At 57.1% G+C, this 22,474-nt stretch overlaps 1 protein-coding gene across 6 annotated transcripts in view; it reads left to right on the top strand.

Annotated features, from left to right (window-relative positions):
- The window catches only part of HMCN2 (hemicentin 2), a 169,643-nt gene that overhangs the window by 73,233 nt on the left and 73,936 nt on the right, over nucleotides 1–22,474 (top strand). For 5 of the 6 annotated variants that reach the window (XR_010148824.1, XM_016961863.3, XM_016961867.4 and 2 more), the window contains exons 24-38: nucleotides 2,694–2,948; nucleotides 3,913–3,999; nucleotides 8,881–9,075; nucleotides 10,260–10,390; nucleotides 10,699–10,846; nucleotides 11,252–11,378; nucleotides 13,141–13,295; nucleotides 14,647–14,925; nucleotides 16,483–16,764; nucleotides 17,475–17,583; nucleotides 17,817–17,986; nucleotides 19,595–19,749; nucleotides 20,151–20,247; nucleotides 21,128–21,223; nucleotides 22,213–22,389. Coding sequence is in view for 5 of the 6 variants with exons in the window: in XM_016961863.3 (XP_016817352.3) it covers nucleotides 2,694–2,948; nucleotides 3,913–3,999; nucleotides 8,881–9,075; nucleotides 10,260–10,390; nucleotides 10,699–10,846; nucleotides 11,252–11,378; nucleotides 13,141–13,295; nucleotides 14,647–14,925; nucleotides 16,483–16,764; nucleotides 17,475–17,583; nucleotides 17,817–17,986; nucleotides 19,595–19,749; nucleotides 20,151–20,247; nucleotides 21,128–21,223; nucleotides 22,213–22,389 (2,463 nt within the window). In the remaining variant the exon portion in view is untranslated. The remainder of the gene's footprint in view (nucleotides 1–2,693; nucleotides 2,949–3,912; nucleotides 4,000–8,880; nucleotides 9,076–10,259; nucleotides 10,391–10,698; nucleotides 10,847–11,251; nucleotides 11,379–13,140; nucleotides 13,296–14,646; nucleotides 14,926–16,482; nucleotides 16,765–17,474; nucleotides 17,584–17,816; nucleotides 17,987–19,594; nucleotides 19,750–20,150; nucleotides 20,248–21,127; nucleotides 21,224–22,212; nucleotides 22,390–22,474) is intronic. The other variant, XM_063788167.1, reaches the window with a different exon arrangement.

Raw genomic sequence — 22,474 nt, 5'->3', positions numbered from 1 at the left:
GTGCCACAGAGCCCCTCCTGCTGGGAGCATCTTAATGCCCCCAAGAGGCCCTTCTGAGCCCCTGCTCCCACCACTGCCATCAACGAGGCACTTTGTGCACCTATAACAGGGGGTGCCGCTCTCTCTCCATGTATCCCTTCCTCTAGTCCAAGGCCCCTACGTAACCCACTGTGCCTCTGATTCCCAGCCTGGTGGGGGGTCCCAGGAGTGGGTGTTCCCCTGGGGCTCATTCAAAGGGAGCCAGCCAGTGGGAGTCATACACTGAAAAGGGAGGGCGCTCGTCATCCGAAAGTACCCTGAGAGGCATCCAAGACAGGCCCAACTATGGCCCAAGGGCCCAATCTGCCCTCCTGTTTTCAGAGATCATGAGCCAGTGAAGAATGGCTTCCACTTTTTAAAATAATCGGACAAGCACAAAAAACCAACTAAATAATATTTTGTGATATTTCAAATTTATCTGAAATTCAAATTTCAGTGTTGGCCAGACGTAGTGGCTCATGCCTGTAATACCAGTACTTTGGGAGGCCTAGGTGGGAGGATGGCTTGGGCCCAGAAGTTCGAGACCAGCCTGGGCAGCATAGCAAGACCCCATCTCTGCAAAAAATAAAAAATTAACCACTCGCAATGGTCCGCACCTGTAGTCCCAGCTGCTCAGGAGGCTGAGGTGGGAAGATAGCTTGAGCCCAGGAGGTCGAGACTGCAGTGACCTGTGATCGTGCCACTGTACTCCAGCCTGGGCAACAGTGCGAGACCCTGTCTCAAACAACACAAAACAAAACAAAACAAAAATTCAGTGTTTATAAATACAAGTTTTATTGGAACACGCCCACGCATGTTTATCTATGTGCTGCCTGTGGCTGCTTTACCCTCTGACGGCAGAGGTGAGAAGTGGAGGGAGCCTGCCTGGCCTCACAGCCCAGCATCCTGACCACCTGACTCTTTACAGAAAAAATGTGCTGCCCCAGATCTAAGCTCACACCCCATTTTACAGATGGACAAGCTGAGGCCCAGAGTGGGAAGGGGCTCCAGGGTTCCCATGGGTTTGCATGGGCATGTGAGAGAGACACAGGAACAGGGAGGCAGTGTAATAAGCAGGGCCTCAACGTTGACAGAGCTGGGTTTGAGTCCTGACTGTGCTGCTGACTGGCTGTGTGACCTTAGGCCAGTCACTTGGCCTCTCTGAGCTTTGCTTTCCTCCTCTAAAAAGTGAGGCCACAATAAAGCCCATCCCATTGTGGGCATTGAATGCTCAGAACAGTGGAAGCTGTTATTGTTTTCAGCGGTTGTGTGTGAGAGAGATTGACAGATGGGCGGGGCATCCACGCTCTCTGTGCTCCTGGGCACCCAGGCCCTGGGCTAAGGGGTTGGTCTCCACCCAAGGGCCAGGATCCCATGGGTGATTTTATATCCAGGCTCCTTCTCAGAAGCTGCGTAGGGGGTGGGTGCACCTCAGTGTCCCTCGAGGGTCCAGGACACTTGTCCCAGTGTCCCATGCAGTGCCTGGAGCAAGGTGGCCCCTGGGCTCTGAGAAGTCTTTTGTGCCCACCCAGTTTTGCCCCGCAGGGGCCTGGACCCTTGGACACTCAGACCCAGGGTTGGTGCCAGCTCCTATCCCCTGAGGGAGGGGGGCGACTCTGGCCAAGTCATATAACCTTTCTGAGCCTCAGTTTCCCCCTCTGCAAAATGCGGCGGCATGGATGGCATCACTTGCCATGTAGGAAGGACCGAGTGAGATGGAGGATGAGAAAGTGACTTGAAACCACAAATGTGAAAGAACGGGAAGCCACAGCCAGGGGGAGGGAAGGACGGGGCAGCGGTGACGCCCAGCTGGAGTGACTGCGCCACAGCATGCCAGCCACCGGGCTCTGTGCTGGCTGCTTTAGTGCCGCACCTCATTCCATCCCGCGGGGCGGGAGGGGTTGTGATGAGGGGGAACTGAGGCTCTGGCTGGAGCAGGGTCCCTTGGCTATAAGGAGCTGAACCAGGATTGGAGCCACCTCCGCACATGCTGCCTCCGAACCTTGCTTAGCCATTATAAGTCGACCCCTCTGCCTTGCCTCAGTTTCCCCTGTGCACTGAGCTGGATGAATCCCAAGTGGCACTTTTTTTTTTTTTTTTCTTAGACGGAGCCTCCCTCTGTCACACAGGCTGGAGTGCAGTGGCACAATCTCAGCTCACTGTAACCTCCGCCTCCCGGGTTCAAGCAATTCTCGTGCTTCAGCCTCCGAGTAGTTGGGATTACAGGTGCGCGCCACCACGCCCAGCTAATTTTTTAATTTTTAGTAGAGATGGGTTTCGCCATGTTGGCTGGGCTGGTCTCAAACGCCTGACATCAGGCAATCTGCCCACCTCGGCCTCCCACAGTTCTGAGATTACAGGCGTGAGCCACCGCTCCCAGCCCCGAGTGGCGCTTCTTAAATGATGTCAGGCACATTGGCGAGGGCAGAGGGATATACAAGCTCAGCCCTAAGGGTTGAGTCTTTCAGGAGTGCGTGTGTTCAGGTGAAAGACCGGAGCTCACTCACTTTGGGGGAGTCCACGTGAGGTGTCCCAACGTCTTTTCCTGCCAGCCTTTGATTGTGCTCCATGACAATTTTGCTGGTTGGTGACATCTGAGATGTGGCTTGGGCCTAGGTTCTGGGACCCTCTCGCCTGGGTCCCCCAACCTTGATACCCCTCCTGTGGCCCCTCAGTCCCCCCTCAGGTGCAGCCAGGCCCTCAGGTTCTGAAGGTGCTGGTGGGAGAAGCCCTGGATCTGAACTGTGTGGCTGAGGGCAACCCAGAGCCCCAGCTGAGCTGGTCCAAGGATGGCGTGGTGTTGCAGGGCCGGGGGCCTCAGGGCTCCGTCCACTTCGCAGCCATCAGAACCTCTGATGCCGGGAGGTACCGCTGTGAGGCCTCCAACAGCGCCGGGGTGGATGCCTGGGAGGTGGAGCTCAGGGTGCTGGGTGAGTCTCCCTGGCCCCAGAACCTGCTTCTCCCCAGCTCTCCCAGCCACAGCCTGGATTTGGGAGGTGCTCGTCTCTGTTCCGGGCTCTGTGCCTGCCCGTTCCCTTCCTTCCTGGGACAGATAGAGCCCTGGCCCTTTCTGGGACCTTCCAGCCCCACAGCTTTGGGGCTATCCTGTGTCCAGGAGCCTTTGTCAGTCCTTGGGTATGGACCAGGTGGTCCTCAGAGCTCCCAGCAGGGGTTCCCTGTACTCCTTACCCTTGGGCGGTGACCTGTGGGGCCCCTGAGTACCTGGGTGGACAGAGGCACCTGGAGCAGTAACCAGGGAGTGGCACTGGACCCAGGGCCATCCAGACAACCATAGGCCAGTCACCTACACTCTCTGACCCCGGTTTTCTCACCTGCAAAGTGGGTCCAATAGTATGTGGGGGGTCCATGTGAGAGAGTGTGTGAAGCACCTGGCGCATAGAAAGTTCTGGATCAGTGGTGCTAGCAGTTTCACTATTAGGAATTTAAAACAAGCTTGGGGCTGAGTGCAGTGGCTCATGCCTGTAATCCCAGCAATTTGGGAGGCCGAGGTGGGTGGATCGCTTGAGCCCAGGAGTTCGAGACCAGTCTGGCCAACATAGTGAAACCCCATCTCTTTAAATAAATAAATAAATAAATAAATAAATAAAAGCTTGGAAAGCCACTGCTGAGAGGGACCACTCATGGCCCCTTGTGTTTGAGGGTACAGCTCAGCCTCCCCAGCCTGTGGGGCTCGGCCCTGGTGGCTGCACCATGGGGCCTCCCTGCAGGGTGAGCCAGTACCCCTGGCCCTGACTGGACTTGCCAGGAGGCTAGGGGCTGGGATTCTAGAAGGGGACACCCTCCCCATTGGCCCTGGGTTCCTTGGAGGCAGGGGTTGAGGGGTCCCAGGCTTTGGGCCCGAGGTAGGAGTGTGGCCATGTTGCCTCCCTACAGAGCCACCACACTGGGGGGCTGATGAGACCAGCGGCCTGCTGGAGCGAGTGGCCGGAGAGAATGCCAGCCTGCCGTGCCCTGCCAGAGGTGAAGCTGCGTCTGGGGAGGGACTGGGGAGGTGGGGTGGGCTGGCTTGGGAGGCGTCCCCACTCATGTTCCAGTGCCCTGGGTTGCACGTGGCAGGCCCACGGGGCACCTGCTCCTTGTCAGCAGCATGCCAGGTGGTTCATCCCATTGTCAACCCTGCAGGATGGTGTTATTGCCCCTTTTTATTAGGGGCAATCCAGGCCCAAGGGGGTTAAGTGACTTGCCTGAAGTCACACAGCCAGGGTGTGACTCAGAATGTGGACAAGTGTGACCCCTGCCCTGCCCCCCTGTGCCCATCAGCATCTGGGGGTGTGATCGCCAGGGCTGAGGCAGCCCGGGGTCCTTGTGGGTTGGGGCTTTGTGGTCAGCCCGCCTCTCCCCATGCCCCTGACTTTCCCACAGAGGATGGATTCAGTGGTTCTGGCCAAACCAGCTTTTCTGGGCTTGTCTTTGGGGCAGGAGCATGGTGTGGGGCTGATAGCCACCATGGGTCAGCTGCCCAGCGCCGAAACCTGCCCTGGCCCTTCCTGGCTTTGTAACTCAGGACAGTTTCTATCTCCTTTCTGAGCATCAGTTTCCCTGTCTGTATAGCGGGGTTGTACCAGCCCCTCTGCATGGAGCTGCTGTGAGAACTCAGTGGGACCCCATGCGTGCACAGGGCTGGCATCTTAGGAGGGCTCAAGAAATGTGGTGGATGCCTGGCTTCTGCCTTTTTGTGAACCCCACGGCCCCACCCAGAAGATCCCTCCACAGCCCCCGCCACTGCCTCAGTTGCTTCTTTCGGCGTTGGGCTCCTGCATGGCTGGGAGCACCGCCTCCCCTCTGTGGGGGTGAGGTTCTCTGGAGGGTGCTGTCTGGTGTCTGGTAGCAAGTGGCAGGTCACCAAAGCCTGGCAGGAGCCTGGGGGGCATCTCTAGTCTTGGTTGTTGCTCTGTGAGCCACAGGACGCCCTGGAAGGCCCCAGAAAAGGACTCAGGGAGAGGCAGGTAGAAGCAGGGATGGCACCCACCTAGGCAAGGGGAGGACCTGGGTGGGAGCTCTGGGAGCCCCTCTGGATCCCCAAGTGCAGAGCTGCCGACCTGCCCACCTGGCCCCCCGACCCTCCCCGACCCAGGTCCCCGGCCCTTGACTATGGCGCCACCTTGCGTTGGACTCTGCTAACAGCAAGCAGCCGTTCTGCGCTTTTGGGAGGTGGGAGACAGTGGAAGGTGGGACCCACCCAGCCCCTGACTGCCACACACAGCCCTGGTCAGTCAGGGACCAGTCCTGAGCCTGTCAGCCTCACCCAAATCCCCTCTGATAGCACTGCCTCTCCCCACCAGGCCTGCCGCCTGGGCTGTCCCGGCCTCCTTCCTGGTCAGGAGGGCCTTGTTTCAGAGCCCTGTGGCCTTGGGCTCGGAGTGCTCTGAGGGCTACAGGGTTGGGACTGAGCCCAGCACCCTCATGGGGACTCCCTGGGCCCTGCAGTGACACCATCTGCCTCTTCCTCGTGGGGTGGGGTGGGGCGTGAAGGCCAGAGCCTGGACACCCACTTGGTGGTGTGTGTGGTGTGTGGGACTCTGCACAGTGGGGAGGGGGCGGCGTGAGGGACTCTGGGCAGCAGCTGGTGCCCGGGGATCTCCTTGTCCTCCTTGTCGCAGAGCTTCAGGGCCGTCCTGCACTAGAGCACTTTAGGCTGAGATTGTGGTAAACAAAGTTCCACAGCAGAAACCATCACCCCTCCCGACCTGCAGCTCGGAAGGCCTGGCCCCCGGGGTGGCGGGAAGTACAGGGGCTCTCAGGGGAAAGCTGAGGAAGATGAGAGGGGGGCGTGCATGTGTGTGAGTGTGCGAATGTGTCGTGTGTGTATGTGGTGTATGTGTCGTGTGGGATGTGTGTGCATGTATGTGTTCTGTGTGTATGTGATGTGTGTATGTAGTATGTGGTGTGTGTGTGCGCGTGGTGTTTGGCATGTATGTTGTATAGTGTTTGGTGTGTGCATGTATGTGTTCTATGTGTGTGTGGTCTATGTATATGGTGTTTGGTGTATGTTGTATGTGTGGTGTACATGGTGTTTGTGTATAATGTGTAGTGTGGTGTGTATGTGGTACGTGGTGTTTGGTGTGTGTAGTGTGTGTGTGGGGTGTGTATGGTGTTTGGTGTATATGTTGTGTGTGTGGTGTGCATGGTGTTTGTGTGTGGTGTATGTATGTGGTGTGTGTGGTGTGTAGTGTGTGATGTGTGTATGTGGTATGTGGTGTTTGGTATGTGGGGTGTGTATGTAGTGTTTGTATGTTGTGTGTATGTGTATGGTGTTTGTTGTGTGTAGTGTGTGATGTGTGTATGGTGTTTGGTGTATATGTTTGTGTGTGGTGTGTGTATGTTGTTTGATGTGTATGTAGTGTGTGTGTATGATGTGTAGTGTGTGGTGCGTATGTGTGAATGTGTGGTGTGTGTGTGTATGGTGTTTTGTGTGCATGGTGTTTGTGTGTATGGTGTGTAGCATGTGATGTGTATGTGGTATGTGGTGTTTGGTGTGTGTGGTGTGTGTAGTGTTTGGTATATATGTTGTGTGTGTGGTGTGTGTATGGTGTTTGGTGTATGTGGGGTGTGTGTGTGTGTGGTGTTTGGCATGTATGTTGTGTGTGTGGTTTGGTGTGTGTAGTGTGTAGTGTTTGGTGTATATGTTGTATGTGTTGTGTATGTGGTGTGTATAGTTTTTGGTGTGTGTGTGGTGTGTGCATAGTGTTTGGTGTGTATGTTCTGTGTGTGGTGTGTGTAGTGTGTAGTGCATGGTGTGTATGTGGTGTGTGGTATGTATTGTGTGTGGTGTGTGGTGTGTGCACAGTGTTTGTTGTGTATATTGTGTGTGGTGTGTGTATGGTGGTGTGTGTAGTGTGGTTTGTGGTATGTATTGTGTGTGGTGTGTGGTGTGTAGTGTGTATGTTGTGTGTGGTATGTGTAGTGTGTGGTGTGTGTAGTGTATGGTGTGTGTGTGGTGTGTGGTGTGTGTGTTGTTTGATATGTATGCTGTGTGTATGGTGTGTGTGTATGTTAGTGTGTGGTGTGTGGTGTGTATGTGGTATGTGTGGTACGTGTAGTGTGTGGTGTGTGTGTGCTGTGTGTGTGTATGTTGGTGTGTGGTGTGTGTAGTATGTGGTGTGTATGTGGTGTGTGGTGTGTATAGGGTGTGGTGTGTGTGTTGTTTGGTATGTATGTCATGTGTGGTATGTGTATGGTGTTTGGTGTGTATAGTATGTGGTGTGTGTAGTGCTTGGTGTGTATGTTTGTGTGTGGTATGTGTGTATGGTGTTTCGTGTGTGTAGTGTGGTGTGTGGTGTGTATGTGCTGTGTGGTGTGTGTATCGTGTTGTGTGTGTGTGGTGTGTATCCCCACAGTGGGGAGTGGGGGTAGCAGCCCCTGGCGGTGGGACATTCTGGCCTGCATTCTGGGCAGAGGATTCCAGAGGAAAACGGGCACAGAGGGATTCAGTAAGTTGCCCAAGGACACCCAGAGCGTGGGTGGACATGGAGCAGGGCCCTGGGCCCTCCCTGTCCCTCATGCCAGCAGGGAGGGTCTCTGGCACTTTACGGTGGACGGTCAGGGTAGGGCGGAGGGGGCAGGGCACCCTCCTGCAGAGATGATGCCAGTGTGCCTTCCACATGCCATGTCTTCCCCGCCACCATGCTTACTGGTCCTTCCAAGGATGAAAGAGTGAGCGTCCCACAGCGTAAGTGTCTACCCCTGGGCCCCCGCTGCCAGGGGCGGCCCTTTCTGATGATAATCAGTGTTAGCTACAACAGTCCTGATGACCAGTGGTAGCAGCAGAAGGCAGGTGGGAGTGACGTGCCGATCTGCAAGTGTGGGGACCCCACAGGCTCCCCTGAGTCAGCGCTGGCGGAGGTCAGGGGGCAGGTGAGAGCTAGGGCCAGGATGGCAGCAGCAGAGTGTGTGCCTGGGGCTCATGCTGCGACCTCTGGGCAGTGTGCCTCAAAGGGGTCACTTGGAGGACTGGGCTGTTAGCTTCAGCTCACATAGGACCCCCTCTGGGCAGGTGCTGTCCTTGGGGCCCGTGAATGAAAGCTCCACTCAGCCCAGTGGGCAGCTGTTTCTGGCACACCTACTGTGTACCAGGCTGTGTGCACAGACCAACATGGGGCGTGTCCTAGAGATCAAGGGGCTGGGGGATGTGGCACTCACGGTGGGGCTGGAGGCTGGGGGGTGTGGCACTCACAGTGGGGCTGGGGGTTGTGGCTGGCAAAGTGACTGGCCCAGGCTTGTGGAGGGAGGAGCAGGAGCAGGCTGAGCAGAATTGGGGCCTCCCACAGGCCCTAACCCCAGGGCACAACGCAGGGTGCTGGAGCACGGCAGGCTTGGCTCGTTCACTGATTTAGTGCCTACTGTGTGCCGGGCACTGTGCTAGAGGCTGGCGATGGCAGCAGGGAAAAAAACAAAGAGCCTGGCCCTCGTCGGGTGGGGGACACAGAAAAGAGGCAACAGAGACCTGGATCATAGATGCGTCCTCTGATCACTGGAAAGTGGAGGATGATGGCTGAAAAGCAGGGAGGGCAGGGGCTGGGGGTGCCAGTTGGGGTGCAATTCTAAATGAGGGGACTGGGGACTTGCTGTGAAGAGAACCAGAAAACAGGCATGCAGTCCCCGCCTTGGTCCCTCAGGGACCCTAGGAGGCTGTATGGATGGGCAGTGTGGGTAGGTGGCGGGTGTGGGGGCTCCCACAGCTCCGAGGGAAATGCTCCTTCCAGCCTCGGGGGGATGGAGGTGCCTGTAGTCATCCCTGGACCGTCAGCCCCTTTTGCACAGAAGAGACATGTGGGGGACAGTGCAGGTGTGGAGGGAAAGGTGTCAGGGTGTTTGTACTGATGACTCCATGCACCCTGCCAGGAACGCCCAAGCCGCAGGTCACATGGAGGAAGGGCCCGTCCTCGGAGCCCCTGCGTGGCCAGCCAGGTGTGGCAGTGCTGGAGGAGGGGTCTCTGTTCCTGGCCTCCGTCTCACCCGCGGATAGTGGAGACTACGAGTGCCAGGCCACCAACGAGGTGGGCTCCGCATCCAGGAGAGCCAAGCTGGTGGTCTATGGTGAGCAGGGACCCAGAGCTGGGGGCAAGAGAGGAAAGTGGCAGGGACCCAGAGACGGGCCTATCTTCCTCCCAGGACTGCATCCGGCCAGAGGCCCACAGTGAAGCCGGGGGTCTGACAGTACCACGGCGTGCCCAGGTGTGGCAGTGCCAGTTCCCTGGGGCCTGAGAGCTTCCTCCACAGGAGAATCAGGTCCTGCCACCAGGTGCCAGTGACAGGGAGGGCTTGAGGGGGCTGGGAGAGTGGCAGGTTGCACTGGACACCCCACTTCCCTAGAGAGACCCCCACGGAGACAGTATGGGGGAAGTACCTGGAATTCCATCAGTGTCTTTGAGATTGGTCTAGAGGTGAAGGCATTTTAAAATGACCCCTTGGCTGGGCGTGGTGGCTCGCACCTGTAATCCTAGCACTTTGGGAGGCTGAGGCAGGAGAATTGCTTGAGCCCAGGAGATCGAGACCAGTTTGGGAGAGAGAGACCCTGTCTCTACATAAAATAAACTTAAAAAATTATTTTTAAAAATGAGCACGGATGGCAATGCAGAGCCCCAGAGCCCACCTCCGGGTTAAAACTGTTACGCCTGGCCTCTTCTCACATTCTTGTCCTCAGCAGGGAGAGCGCCCACCCCCACATCCAGGGTGCTATGTGCAGAGGAAGGGGACCCCCCCTTAACACGGGCAGTGTGGGTGGGCTGGGGAGTGGTCTCTGTCGGCAGGATGAACTGGCCCCGCTTGGGCAGTTCTACCAGCTCCTAACGCCACCTGCTGCTTCCCCAGGACCAGCTGCTCTGGCTAGCCCTGTAATGACTTGCTCAAGACATTTGTTACAAAAGCGTGGCCAGGCCTCACCTTCAGAGATTCTCACTCAGGGGGACCCTCCCTGGTCACTGTGACACCAGGTTTGGTGTAGAACCAGATGGATCTAAGGGGACTCCAGCACCTTGCAAAGCTGAGAGTCAGAAAGGGTGACACCTGGGCCTGGGCACGACTGAGGGTGTTTGGGTCTCAGGGCAAGGCTGCTGCGGCCATCTGCAGGTCCACAGGACCCTTTGTGGCTGGGCGGACGGGGACAGGCAGACCTTCTCCAACCCCAGTGACGAAGGGGAGGGAATGGCCCAGATGAGGTCCCTTCGGCTGTGGCTCTAAGGGGTCAGGGAAGCAGCTCCTTGGCTCTCCTTGCCCCCAAGTGCCCCCCAGCATCCGGGAGGATGGACGCAAGGCCAACGTGTCGGGCATGGCCGGGCAGTCCCTGACGCTGGAGTGTGACGCGAACGGCTTTCCAGTCCCTGAGATCGTGTGGCTGAAGGACGCGCAGCTGGTGGGTGTCCCCCTAGGGTGGGCGGGGTATGGGTGGGATTTAGGCTGGGGACAGGTCTTCTGGATGGGCGTTTCTGCGTGTGCCAAGGTGGGGCAGGGAGATGTGACAGGTGTCTTTGGTGGTGCTCTGGGGTTCACGGCAGTGGAGGATAGTGGTCATGTAGTGAAGCCTGGCGGGGGCTGCGTGGCAGAGAACATGGCACCGTTCTGGCCACTGGCCACCTCTCGGGCCTCAGTTTCCTCATTACTGATGCTGGGGGTGGTGGCTGGATCCCCTCTTACTGGCTCCCTCTGGCCTCTCCTACCCAGATTCCTAAGGTGGGCAGCCACCGCCTCCTGGACGAGGGCCAGTCCCTCCACTTCCCCAGGATCCAGGAGGGTGATTCTGGGCTCTACTCCTGCCGGGCAGAGAACCAGGCTGGCACCGCCCAGAGGGACTTCCATCTCCTTGTGCTCAGTGAGTGAGACCTGAGCCCCGTAACTCCCAAGTGTGTCTGGCCCTGTAGCCCCAACTCTTGCAGGCACACCGGGGGAGAGGGTAGACTTTGCCTGCGGAGAGCAGGGGGCACAGAGGGACCCATGACAGACCCAACCCCCATCCTCACAGAGCTATCAGGCTCGGGGGACAGACATCAGACAGGTGATTAGCAAAATCATTACTGTCACAAGTGCTACCAAAGAACAGTCTGAGTGCTGAGGGCTCCAGAGCAAGCCCTTCTGGCCACGGTTTTGGGGGGCTTCCCAGGAAGGTCAGGTAGGAGGGGGGCCCAGGCTGGGGGGTCTGCACAGACAAAGGCCCCGTGGTAGGCGGGGCTTGCAGGGTTTGAACAGTTTCCCAGCCCTCACCCCTTCTTACCCCCAGCCCCTCCTTCCGTGCTTGGAGCCGGGGCCGCTCAGGAGGTGCTGGGATTGGCCGGTGCAGACGTGGAGCTGCAGTGCTGGACCTCAGGGGTCCCCACGCCCCAGGTGGAGTGGACCAAGGACAGGCAGTGAGTGCCCCCCCTCCCTGAGGATGGCGTGTGGTGGTGCCCAGACTCAGCCTGCTGGATGTGGGGGTTGGGGAAGGTTGAACTCTTCTTGGGGAGCTGACAGGCATGGCATGTGCCACCCAGGGCCCAGACTGAGGGCTGTAGGGGCGCCTCCCACCCAGCGGGAGATTAGCCAGGGAGACCCCACTCTTACCTCAGCAAAGTCTTCTCATCTCTTAGCCTTTCCTTTTTTTTTTTTTTTTTTTTTTGGTGACAGGGTCTCGCTCAGTTGCTCAGGTTAGAGTGCAGTGGAACGATCTCAGCTCACTGCAGCCTCAGACTCCTGGGCTTCTTGGGCTCAAGAGATCGTCCCACTTCAGCCTCCCAAATAGCTGGGACCACAGGTGTGCACTACCAACAATGGCTAATTTTTAAAAAAATGTTTGTACAGATGGGGTCCTGCTTTGTTGCCCAGGCTGGTCTCAAACACCTGGCTTCAAGCAATCCTCCTGCCTTGGCCTCCCAAAGTGCCGAGATTACAGGCATGAGCCACTGTGCCCAGCCTCTTTTTAAACTCACTTTTTCTCTAAGTAAAATTCACATAATGGGCTGGGTGCAGTGGCTCACGCCTGTAATCCCAGCATTTTGGGAGGCCAAGGCGGCCAGATCACCTGAGATCAGGAGCTATCAGCCTGCCCAACACAGCGAGACCCTGTCTCTGCTAAACACACACACACACAAATAGCCAGGCATGGTGGCAGGCGCCTGTAATCCCAGCTGCTTGGGAGGCTGAGGCAAGAGAATCACTTGAACCTAGGAGGTGGAGGTTGCAGTGAGCCGAGATCAAGCCACTGCACTCCAGCCTGGGTGACAGAGCAAGACTCCGTCCAAAAAAAAGTCCGCATAACATACAATTAGCCATTTTAAAGTGTACAGTGGGCCAGGTGCAGTGGCTTATGCCTGTAATCCCAGCACTTTGGGAGGCTGAGGTGGGCAGATCACGAGGTCAGGAGATCGAGACCATCCTGGCTAACACGGTGAAACCTCATCTCTACTAAAAATACTATATATATATATATATATATATATATATATATATATATATATATATATGGGCATGGTGGCGGTAGTCTGTAGTCTCCTGTAGTCTCCGCTACTTGGGAGGCCGAGGCAGGAGAATCACTTGAGCCTGGGAGGTGGAGGTTGCAGTGAGCCATTGTACTACTGCACTCCAGCCTGGGCAACAGAGCAAGACTCAGTCTCAAGGAAAAAAAAAGGTGTACAGTGTAGTGTCATTTAGTACATTTGCAGCATGGGGCAACTTTCACTTCTATTTAGTTCCTGACATTCCCTCACCCCAAAAGGACACCCTGGACCCATCAGCAGCCAGTCGCTGTCCCCTTCTCCCCAGCCCCTGGCAACCACAAGCCTGCTTTCCTTCTCTATGGACGTGCCTGTTCTGGGTACTTCACATCACTGGCATCATAGAGTGTTTGGCGTTTTGTGTCTGGCTTCTTCCACTCGGCATATTTTCCAGGTTCATCCATACTGTGGCGAGTGTCAGAATTGCCTTCATTTTTGTGGCTGAATAATGTTCCGTGGCATGGACGGACCACACATTGTTGATCCATTCCTCGCTTCCTGGGCCTTTGCATTGCTCCCACCTCTTGGTGCTAATGAATGGCCCAGCCTCGCTTTTTACAAGCCACGCACTCCCTGTGTGCAGCGTGCCCCATCCAGCCCCTCGGCCTTACTGGCGCTTTTCCCTTGCCCGTCTCTCCAGGCCTGTCCTTCCGGGAGGCCCTCACCTGCAGGTCCAGGAGGATGGCCAGGTTCTCAGGATCACCGGCAGTCACGTGGGGGATGAGGGACGATACCAGTGCGTGGCCTTCAGCCCAGCGGGTCAGCAGGCCAGGGACTTCCAGCTCCGAGTTCATGGTGAGCCCCCACGCCTTCTGGGACCCCGCCACAGGCTACTCAGGAAGCTTCCCACCCAGCTGCCCGCTGCCTTAGAGGGAGAGTGAGGGCTGAAATGGGGGACCTGGTGAGTGATCCCTGAGTCCAAGAAAGCTGGGGGCTGGGGTCAGGGTTGGGGTCAGGGTCAGGGGATAGAGGTTATCTGGCCCAGCGTTTTCCAAATCCATGGTTTCCATCCCAGCTCTAAAAATTTACTACTTTTTTTTTTTTTTTTTGAGATGAATTCTCTCTCTGTCGCCCAGGCTGGAGGGCAGTGGCACCATCTTGGCGCACTGCAACCTCCCCCTCCCAGATTCAAGTGATTCTCTTGCCTCAGCCTCCCAAGTAGCTGGGATTACAGGTGCCCACCACCACACCCAGTTCATTTTTGTATTTTTAGGAGAGATGGGGTTTCACCATGTTGGCCAGGCTGGCCTTGAACTCCTGACCTCAAGTGATCCTCCTGCCTTGGCCTCCCAAAGTGCTGGGATTACAGGCATGAGTCACTGTACCTGGCCCAAATTTACTACTTCTGATACCACTTGGAATTATGATTTACTTTTCTTTAAATGAGTCACACTTCCTTACACTGAAACACATTTATTTAAATATCCCTTATTCTTATAAAGGATATTTAATGTCGAAACTGTAAGCGGAAAACCAGTGCCGCTTGGCTAAGGAAGCTGAAAAAACAAACACACCCCATAGAGCAATGTTGTAAATTCTCGAGGCGTGGACTCCGCAGAGGGCACCCAGCCTGCATCTGCACTCTCTGTGCTAAAAAGCGGAGAGTAGAAAGTGCTAGAAAGGTTAGGGACATGCATAGTAGCACCAAACGGAGCCTTTCCTTGCTGTAACCCGGATAGAAGGAGATTTGGGAGGGGCGTAACCATTCCATTCTGAGATGCAGTTATTTCATGCTGTGCCCATGTGCCCCTAGCATTGTCCTGGGTAGCATCGGTGGTGAGTGACCAGCCCTGTGTGAAGTCCTCATCTAGTCCAGCCTCTCATTTCACAGATGGGGAGACCGAGGCCCAGAGAGGGGAAGTGGCTCACCCCTGGTCTTCCAGTATGTTAGAGCAGAGCAGGGCCCAGAATCCAAGCCTGTGGCCCCGCCGCCACCTCCTGCACCTTCCACACCAGCATGTCCCCATGCTGGCCTCTCCCATCTGTCCCCAGACCCCTCCCCTCCTTGTCCACCATGCCTTCCCTGACCCCACAATGGAAGCCTGTGGTGTGTCTCGTGGCCCAAAGGCATGAGTCTGCTGCCCTGGGGAAGATGCCAGAGGCCTCAGGGGCTGCCTGTGACCAGCCCCACCTCTTTCCTTCTCAGCGCCCCCCACTATCTGGGGCTCCAACGAGACAGGCGAGGTGGCCGTCATGGAGGACCACCTAGTGCAGCTCCTGTGTGAGGCTCGAGGAGTGCCCACCCCAAACATCACCTGGTTCAAGGACGGGGCCCTGCTCCCCACCAGCACCAAGGTGGTCTACACTAGGGGCGGTCGGCAGTTGCAGCTGGGGAGGGCGCAGAGCTCAGATACCGGCGTCTACACCTGCAAGGCCAGCAATGCTGTGGGGGCCGCAGAGAAGGCCACCAGGCTGGATGTTTATGGTGAGCAGCCAGGGGCCACGGCAGCCGGGGTGGGCAGTGGGAGGGACTCAGCCATGGTGGCCCCTGCCTGTCTCCAAAGGAAGGCTAGGTGGCCACTTGGAGTGGTCAGAGGCAAAAGGATAATGGGACCAAGACATTATCTAGGGAGAAGGGTCCTCCCAGCTCATGCGACTTCCCTCATACATGTAAGGAAACTGAGGCCAGGAGTGGAAGGGCCTGTCTAGGAGGCCATGGCGGAGCTCAGTGTAGAATCCAGGTCTCCCCTCATGGTGTGGGGCTCTTCACTAAACCATGCCCAGACCCCTGTGACCACCACAATAATTAACTGCCCTTAGCTCATCACTTCTGTAAGCTAGACCAGAGGGGCACTTTGCAGCATCAGCTCATTTGATCAGCTGGCAAAGGGACTTGAGCTCTCATGTCCCCAGTTACAGATGGTCACAGTGAAGCTCTGGAGCAGAGAGGTTTCCCCAGGTTCACACCCCTAGGAGGTGGTGGAACCCGGTCCATACGCGGGCAGATCTGACTCCAGACCTCATGCTGTGAACCTCAGCATCAGCTCAGCCCTGAGGGGCTTGGCTCTGGGGACTTTTGAAGGAGAACTCAGAGGAAAGGGTGTCGGTGGCTCTGGATGGGTCTGAGCAGGGCCCCAGTGAAGTGTGAGAGGGCAGCGTGCAAGCTGATAGGGGTCAGCCTGGCCCCCCGTGGGGAGTCACTTCGGGAGCTCTGGCTTCCAAGGATGCAAAGGGCTTGGGTACTGGAGCCTCAAAGGGCAGTTGAGCTGCATGGGCTCCACGGCAGCCTCTGAAGATGGCCCCGCCGCTAGCTCAGGGAGTCTTATTTTGGGACCCGAGGTCCCCCAGGAAATGAAATAGAAAATGTGTATGTGTATGTTTTCATTAAATTTTCAAAGGGTCTTACACCCAAATAAGGTTAAGAAGCATCTCCCAGGCCACGGTTGCCCCTTGTGCCCTGATAATGGCTTCATCAGCTCAGCAACTTGAGGGTCTCCTTGAGGGTAGGAGAGAAATTTCCCCTTTGGCGTGGCCACCATGGGCTCCAAGCATAGTTAACATCTGGTCCCCTTGGCCATCGCTGGCTAAGTTAGGAGCCCCCCAATCCAAGCCAACCGGGCTCAGGTCTGCCCCAGTCTTCTGTCTCCTGAGACCAGGGAGGGAGGGGACTTCCAGGAGCAGAGCTCTGTCCCGGCCCTGGGGGTCTCATTTGAGTCCAGCAGACACTGGACCTGCTGTGTATAGGCACTGGGGATGCAAGTAGGCCGGCCCTCTTTCCACTCATGCTGGGCTTGCCGGGGTAGCAGCGGGGATGGAGAGGCAACAGTCAGCACCCAGGGGTAGAGTGGTGCGCCCAGGGGCTGAGGAGGGTGAGAATGCTGCCCCGGGGTCTGAGCAAGGGGTTCAGCCACTGGAGGTGAGGGAAGGAAGTGTTTCACATGGAGTGGGGCCGGTGAGGGGCTTCAGCGGGTCTGTTGGGCTGAGATGAGAGCAGGCTAGCGTCCAGCTGTGGTCCCCAAGCCGCCCCCTGCCTCTTTTCCAGTCCCACCTACCATCGAGGGCGCTGGTGGAAGCCCATACGTGGTGAAGGCTGTGGCTGGGAGGCCTGTGGCGCTGGAGTGCGTGGCCAGAGGCCACCCGCCCCCTACCCTCTCCTGGCACCACGAGGGGCTGCCCGTGGCAGAGAGCAACGAGTCGCGGCTGGAGACAGGCGGCAGTGTGCTGAGGCTGGAGAGCCCGGGGGAGGCATCCAGTGGCCTGTACAGCTGTGTGGCCAGCAGTCCTGCCGGGGAAGCCGTGCTGCAGTACTCCGTGGAGGTTCAAGGTGAGCCTGGCCCACCCCACTCAGAGCTGCCTAGGCTGTGGACCTCTGCCCAGGCCTGCTGCGTGCTTGTCCCGAGAGAGCTCCTGGAGTGGAGGGAGGGTGGGGAGAAGTAACCAGTGTCCCCACATTGCATGACACAGATGAGGACACTGAGGCCTGGGCTGTGGGGCCGGCAGGGCTAGGAGTGGGCAGGGTGGAGCCCCAGGATCAAGGGTCCCTGACTGTGCCCAGGACCCTGGGCTGGGTCACCCAGGACAGAGGACCTCGTTCTGCCTTCTGCCAATGGAATGGCCCTTTACGGAGACTTTCCTAAGGCCGGCTTGTGGGTGTGGTCCCAGCAGGGCGGGTGGGGCCTTCGCCTGCTCTTCCATCCATTGCTGAAGCACCTCAGGTCCTAGTGCTGTGCTGACCCCAAGTGGAACTGGAAATGAAGCTGGGAACAAGGCCAACCGGACTCCTGAGCCCTCAGTCTGCCAGGGAGGCAGATGTTAAATAATTAGGCCCAAGCCTTTGGGGAGCCCGGGGTGTCCCCTTACCCGCCTTGGGTGGCCCTGGAAGGCCTCCTGGAGGAAGGGCCACTGATAGGGAGACGTGAGGGTGAGGTGCGGCTGGGCCTCGCTTGGAAGGCTCTGGGGACTTGGGAGGGTTTGAGGCCAGTGGCTGCTCAGCTCCAAACACCCAGGAGTGTGTTGAGTGTGTTCTGCCTGCAGTGCCCCCACAGCTCCTGGTGGCTGAAGGCTTGGGACAGGTGACCACCATCGTGGGACAGCCCCTGGAACTTCCCTGCCAGGCCTCAGGCTCCCCAGTACCCACTATCCAGTGAGTCTGGGGTGGTGGAGGCCAGGGCTGGGGGTAGGCAGAGAGCGTGTGCTTTGCGGATTGTGGGGGGAAGTGGACAGGAGAGAGGCTTCCTGTTTCCAGGAGCAGGAAAGAGGCCTGGAGCCACGGCTGGTGAGAGCAGGTGGGAGGAACTTCTAGGTTTCCTGCTTGTCCTGCCTGGCCTGGCCTTCCCTGGTCTCAGGTTGACGCGCCCCCCTCCCTACTCACCTTAGGTGGCTGCAGAATGGCCGCCCAGCCGAGGAGCTGGCCGGGGTGCAGGTGGCCTCGCAGGGGACCACACTGCACATTGACCATGTGGAGCTGGACCACTCGGGCCTGTTCGCCTGTCAGGCCACCAATGAGGCGGGCACTGCCGGGGCCGAGGTGGAGGTGTCTGTGCATGGTGAGTGGGCGCCTGGGGTTCTGGAGCTGTGGGCAGCCTGAGATGCCAGGGGTGGGTGGAGCCTGGGCTGTGGCAGGCCTGGAAGGGCACGGGGCTGGTCTTCGCTGGATGGCGTTTCTGGGCTGGACTTCCCGGTTCCCCACAGAGACGCAGGTGTGAGAGGCTGGCCGGGCCACTTATCACACTTATCCTCAGTCCTGACGAGCCCCTAGGCCTCACTCCTCTCCCCAGCTTCCTCTCTGTCCATCTGCTCTCTTCATGCTAACCATGCTGAACTTCACTTAGTTCTTTTCATGTATCAATCCTCTTTCTCTCGTCTTCGTCTACGTTTGCTGTTCCTTCTGCCCAGAACATTCTCCCTCCTCTTTGCCTGCCTAGCTCCTTATCTTTCAGGCATATCCTGAAATACTTTTCCTCCAGGAAGCCTTCCTTGATTCTACCATGTTTCTCATCTGCACTGCCCAGCCTCTCAATGCCTTAGCCCTCCAACCACTACATTGGGATTGCTTATTTGGTTGTCCATCTCCACTGTCCACCTCTGTGAGCTTTGAGAGGGCAACATGGTAGCTGCCTTTCCCTGACTGTGTCCAGGGGCCCAGTATAGTTCTGGCCACAGAGTAGATGCTCAGCACACATAAGGATGCATGGATAGATCAGTGGGTGGGTGGGTGGATGGGTGGGTGGATGAATGGGTTGGTGGATGAATGAGTGGACAGATAGAAGGGTGGATGGATGGATGGATGGAAAGGTGGATGGATGGGTAGATAGATGGAAGCATGGGTGGATAGAAGGGTGGATGAATGGGTGGACAGATAGAAGGGTGGATGGATGGTTGGATGGATGGATGGAAAGGTGGATGGATGGGTAGATAGATGGAAGCATGGGTGGATAGAAGGGTGGATGGATGGGTAAATGGATAGATGGGTAAATGGATGTATGGGTGGATGGATGGATGGAAGGGTGGGTAGATGGATGAATGGGTGGGTGGGTGGATGGATGGAAGGGTGGGTAGATGGATGAATGGGTGGGTGGGTGGATGGATGAATGAGTGGGTAAATGGATGAATGAGTGGGTAGATGGATGCATGGGTGGGTGGGTGGGTGGATGGATGAGTGGATGAATGGGTGAGTGGATGGAAGAGTGGGTAGACGGATGGATGGGTGGATGGATGGATGGATGGATGGATGGATGGATGGATGGGTGAGTGGATGGATGAGTGGATTGATGGATGGGTGGGTGGATGGATGGAAGGGTGAGTGGGTGGATGGCTAGCTGGATGGATTGGTAGATGATGGATGGGTGGGTGGATGGATGGAAGGATGGATAGACAGAAGGATAGGTAGATGAATAAATGCATGAATAGATGCATGGGTGCACAGATGGTTGGGAGAATTTTTAAAGGGAATAACTACTCTGCTGGCTCCCATTCTAGAGCTCTTTCCCCTAAGCCATGCGTCTAGGGGATATGGTGGGCAGCAGCTAGATGCTAGCCTTTGGCCAGCCCTTCAAGGGCACCTTCTCACCCCCAGGCATCGAGGGGGTTGCTGGGTGCCCACCGTACTCCTCCTGATTCTGACTCGGGCTCTTCCTGACTCTTTCCCTTCCCAGAGTTCCCATCGGTCAGTATCATTGGGGGTGAGAACATCACAGCTCCTTTCCTGCAGCCTGTGACCCTCCAGTGCATAGGGGATGGGGTGCCCACCCCAAGCCTCCGTTGGTGGAAGGATGGTGTAGCCCTGGCAGCCTTTGGGGGGAACCTACAGGTATGTGCAGGGGCCCCAGGTCTGGCGAGCCAGCTGGGCACAGGTGGAGGGGCTGCTCTGGGGGCTTCCTGGAGACTCTGAGCAAATCCCAGCAGGCTGGGGATAGGAAGGGCCCAGAGCCCTCTCAGCCTGAAAGGGTGAGCCTCAGCCTCTTCCGGGTCCTAGGAGCTTCAGTTGTCAGAGGGAGAAAATGTCAGCGAAGGGGACGGGGAATGGTATGCCTGGAGATCGGACGAATCCCTGGAATCCAAGTGCTTGGCTCATAACTCTACCTCCAGAGCCAAAAGTGTCCCCATGCCTCACTGCTCCTGCCCCCGGGCTCGGCAGCAGCCTGGCCACTTGCCGTGTCCCGTCATCACTTGGACAGCCCCGTGGCATACTCTCTGCCCCCTCCCCTCCAGATTGAGAAGGTTGACCTGAGGGACGAGGGCATCTACACTTGTGCCGCCACCAACCTGGCTGGGGAGAGCAAGAGGGAAGTGGCGCTGAAAGTTTTGGGTGAGGACGTGGGTAACCAGCAGGGCCCAGGCCAGCATGTCGGGTGATCCCCTGGGGACCCTTGGGGCTGAAGTGTGTGGCGAGGGAGGGGGAGGAGGTTTTTCAGTCATAGTTGTGCACTTAACTTCAGAGGAAGTAGAAAGCCCTGAAATGAAAGTGTTACCAATAGCTCTGTAGTCCTTTTGGCGGGATTTTTTTTTTTTTTTTTTTTTTAAGATGGAGTCTCGCTCTGTTGCCCAGGCTGGAGTGCAGTGGCGCTATCTCGGCTCACCGCAAGCTCCGCCTGCTGGGTTCACGCACGCCATTCTCCTGCCTCAGCCTCCCGAGCAGCTGGGGCTACAGGCGCCCGCCACCATGTCTGGCTAATTTTTTTGTATTTTTAGTAGAGACTGGGTTTCACCGTGTTAGCCAGGATGGTTTCAATCTCCTGACCTCGTGATCCGCCCGCCTCAGCCTCCCAAAGTGCTGGGATTACAGGCGTGAGCCACGGTGGGATTTTTAGTAGCAGAACTTGCCCACATTCATATTTACGTTTCATTATTTTGGGGGTTTATTTGCAGGGAAATCCTTGTCCTTGTCCCTTCCCCTGGCTGTGCTGGCGTCGGCTGTCCTGGGGTGGGGGCTGGGTGCTGTATGATTGCCGTAAGGATGGTGGGGGCTGGGTGCTGTATGATTGCCGTAAGGATGGCAGCCTGTTGCTCTTTGTTCTTGGGCTTGCTTCCAGGAGTGGGGTTGCTTAGTCTGAGGACATGAGCTGTTTTAGAGCCCTTTGTCTAGGATTTTCTATGGGGAGCAGGGAGCAGCACTGCTGGGATGGCTGGGATCAGAGCTGCCCAGAGCTTGCCCCTACCAAGCTGGGTCTCTCCTTGTCTCCCCCTAGTGCCCCCCAACATCGAGCCAGGCCCAGTCAACAAGGCAGTGCTGGAAAATGCCTCAGTGACCTTGGAGTGTCTGGCTTCAGGCGTGCCCCCTCCTGGTAAGACCCCTCCTCTTGGCTGAAAGCTACTTCCAGCCCAATTTACTGTCTAATGAGGCTGGCGAGTGACCCAGGGACTCTCTGATTGGACATAATGGGGAGAAATCAGCAGGTCTTTCCCCCCGTTTCTCTCATGTTCCTCTCTTCCTCTTCAACAATGTCCTTCGGGCCAAGGCCATGCTAGGGTCCAGAGCCAGTGTGAAACAGGCCTGCAGGGCAGCTACTCACAGTAAGCTTCACAGGGCTGTCCGGGGCTAGGGGCGAGGATCAGGACCTCAGAGTCACCATCTGGTCTGTAGGGTCCTCCCCTCTAGACCAGAAGTGGAGGAAAGGGCTGGGAGCTGGGTGCTGGGTGTGGGTGTTTGCATAGGGGACTGGGTGAGGCTTACGGTGGCCCAGGAGGAAGGCCTCTCTCCTGCTCCCATCTGAACTAGGCCCACCCTGCTTTGCTTGTTGCCTGTGAGCCCTGGGGATATTTGCCCCCTCTCGTGGGGATGCCTGCTGAGTTCCGGGGGCACGTCCTGGCAGGATGCAGGGAAGCTGCAGATACACACGGTCCAGCCTGGCTTTGAGGCTGCTGCTTTGGGCTGGTCCATGTTCTCTAATGTCCCCTAGGGCACGGGGTCTTCTGGTAGGGGGAGGGCAGGGCTGAGTTTGACTCTCTCTGCTCCTGGCTGCCTCAGCCTCTGCCCACGGGGCTTCTTCTCCACCCTTGGTCCTGTCTTGGGCAACATTGCCCGGTTCCACCCCGGTTCCCTTTCCTGAATGAAGAACTCTGACCTTCTCCAATGCTTGAAAAAATAGTGTGGTCACCCTGGAAGTTTCTCTTGGGTGCCCACCACACCAGCAGAGTCTGACGGGCTGGCAGCACCCTTGCTTCTCTCTTCCATTCCCCCTTGCATCTGTCTTCCTTTCCCCCTTGCTTCTCTCTTCCATTCCCCCTTGCATCTCTCTTCCTTTCTCCCTTGCATCTCTCTTCCTTTCCCCAGATGTCTCCTGGTTCAAGGGCCACCAACCTGTCTCTTCGTGGATGGGAGTGACAGTATCAGTGGATGGGAGAGTTCTCCGCATTGAGCAAGCCCAGCTTTCTGATGCTGGGAGCTACCGCTGTGTGGCATCCAATGTGGCAGGTAGCACAGAGCTGCGGTATGGCCTACGGGTCAATGGTGAGCTTCCCTGGGCCTACAAGGTCCCTTGTCCAAAAAGTTGTCTTTTCATTCATTTGTCTATTAGTCTGTCCATCCACCTGTC

Source organism: Pan troglodytes, chromosome 11, assembly GCF_028858775.2.
Source record: "Pan troglodytes isolate AG18354 chromosome 11, NHGRI_mPanTro3-v2.0_pri, whole genome shotgun sequence".
Classification (NCBI taxonomy): Eukaryota; Metazoa; Chordata; class Mammalia; order Primates; family Hominidae; genus Pan; species Pan troglodytes.
This window is presented reverse-complemented; position numbering and strand designations above follow the sequence as displayed.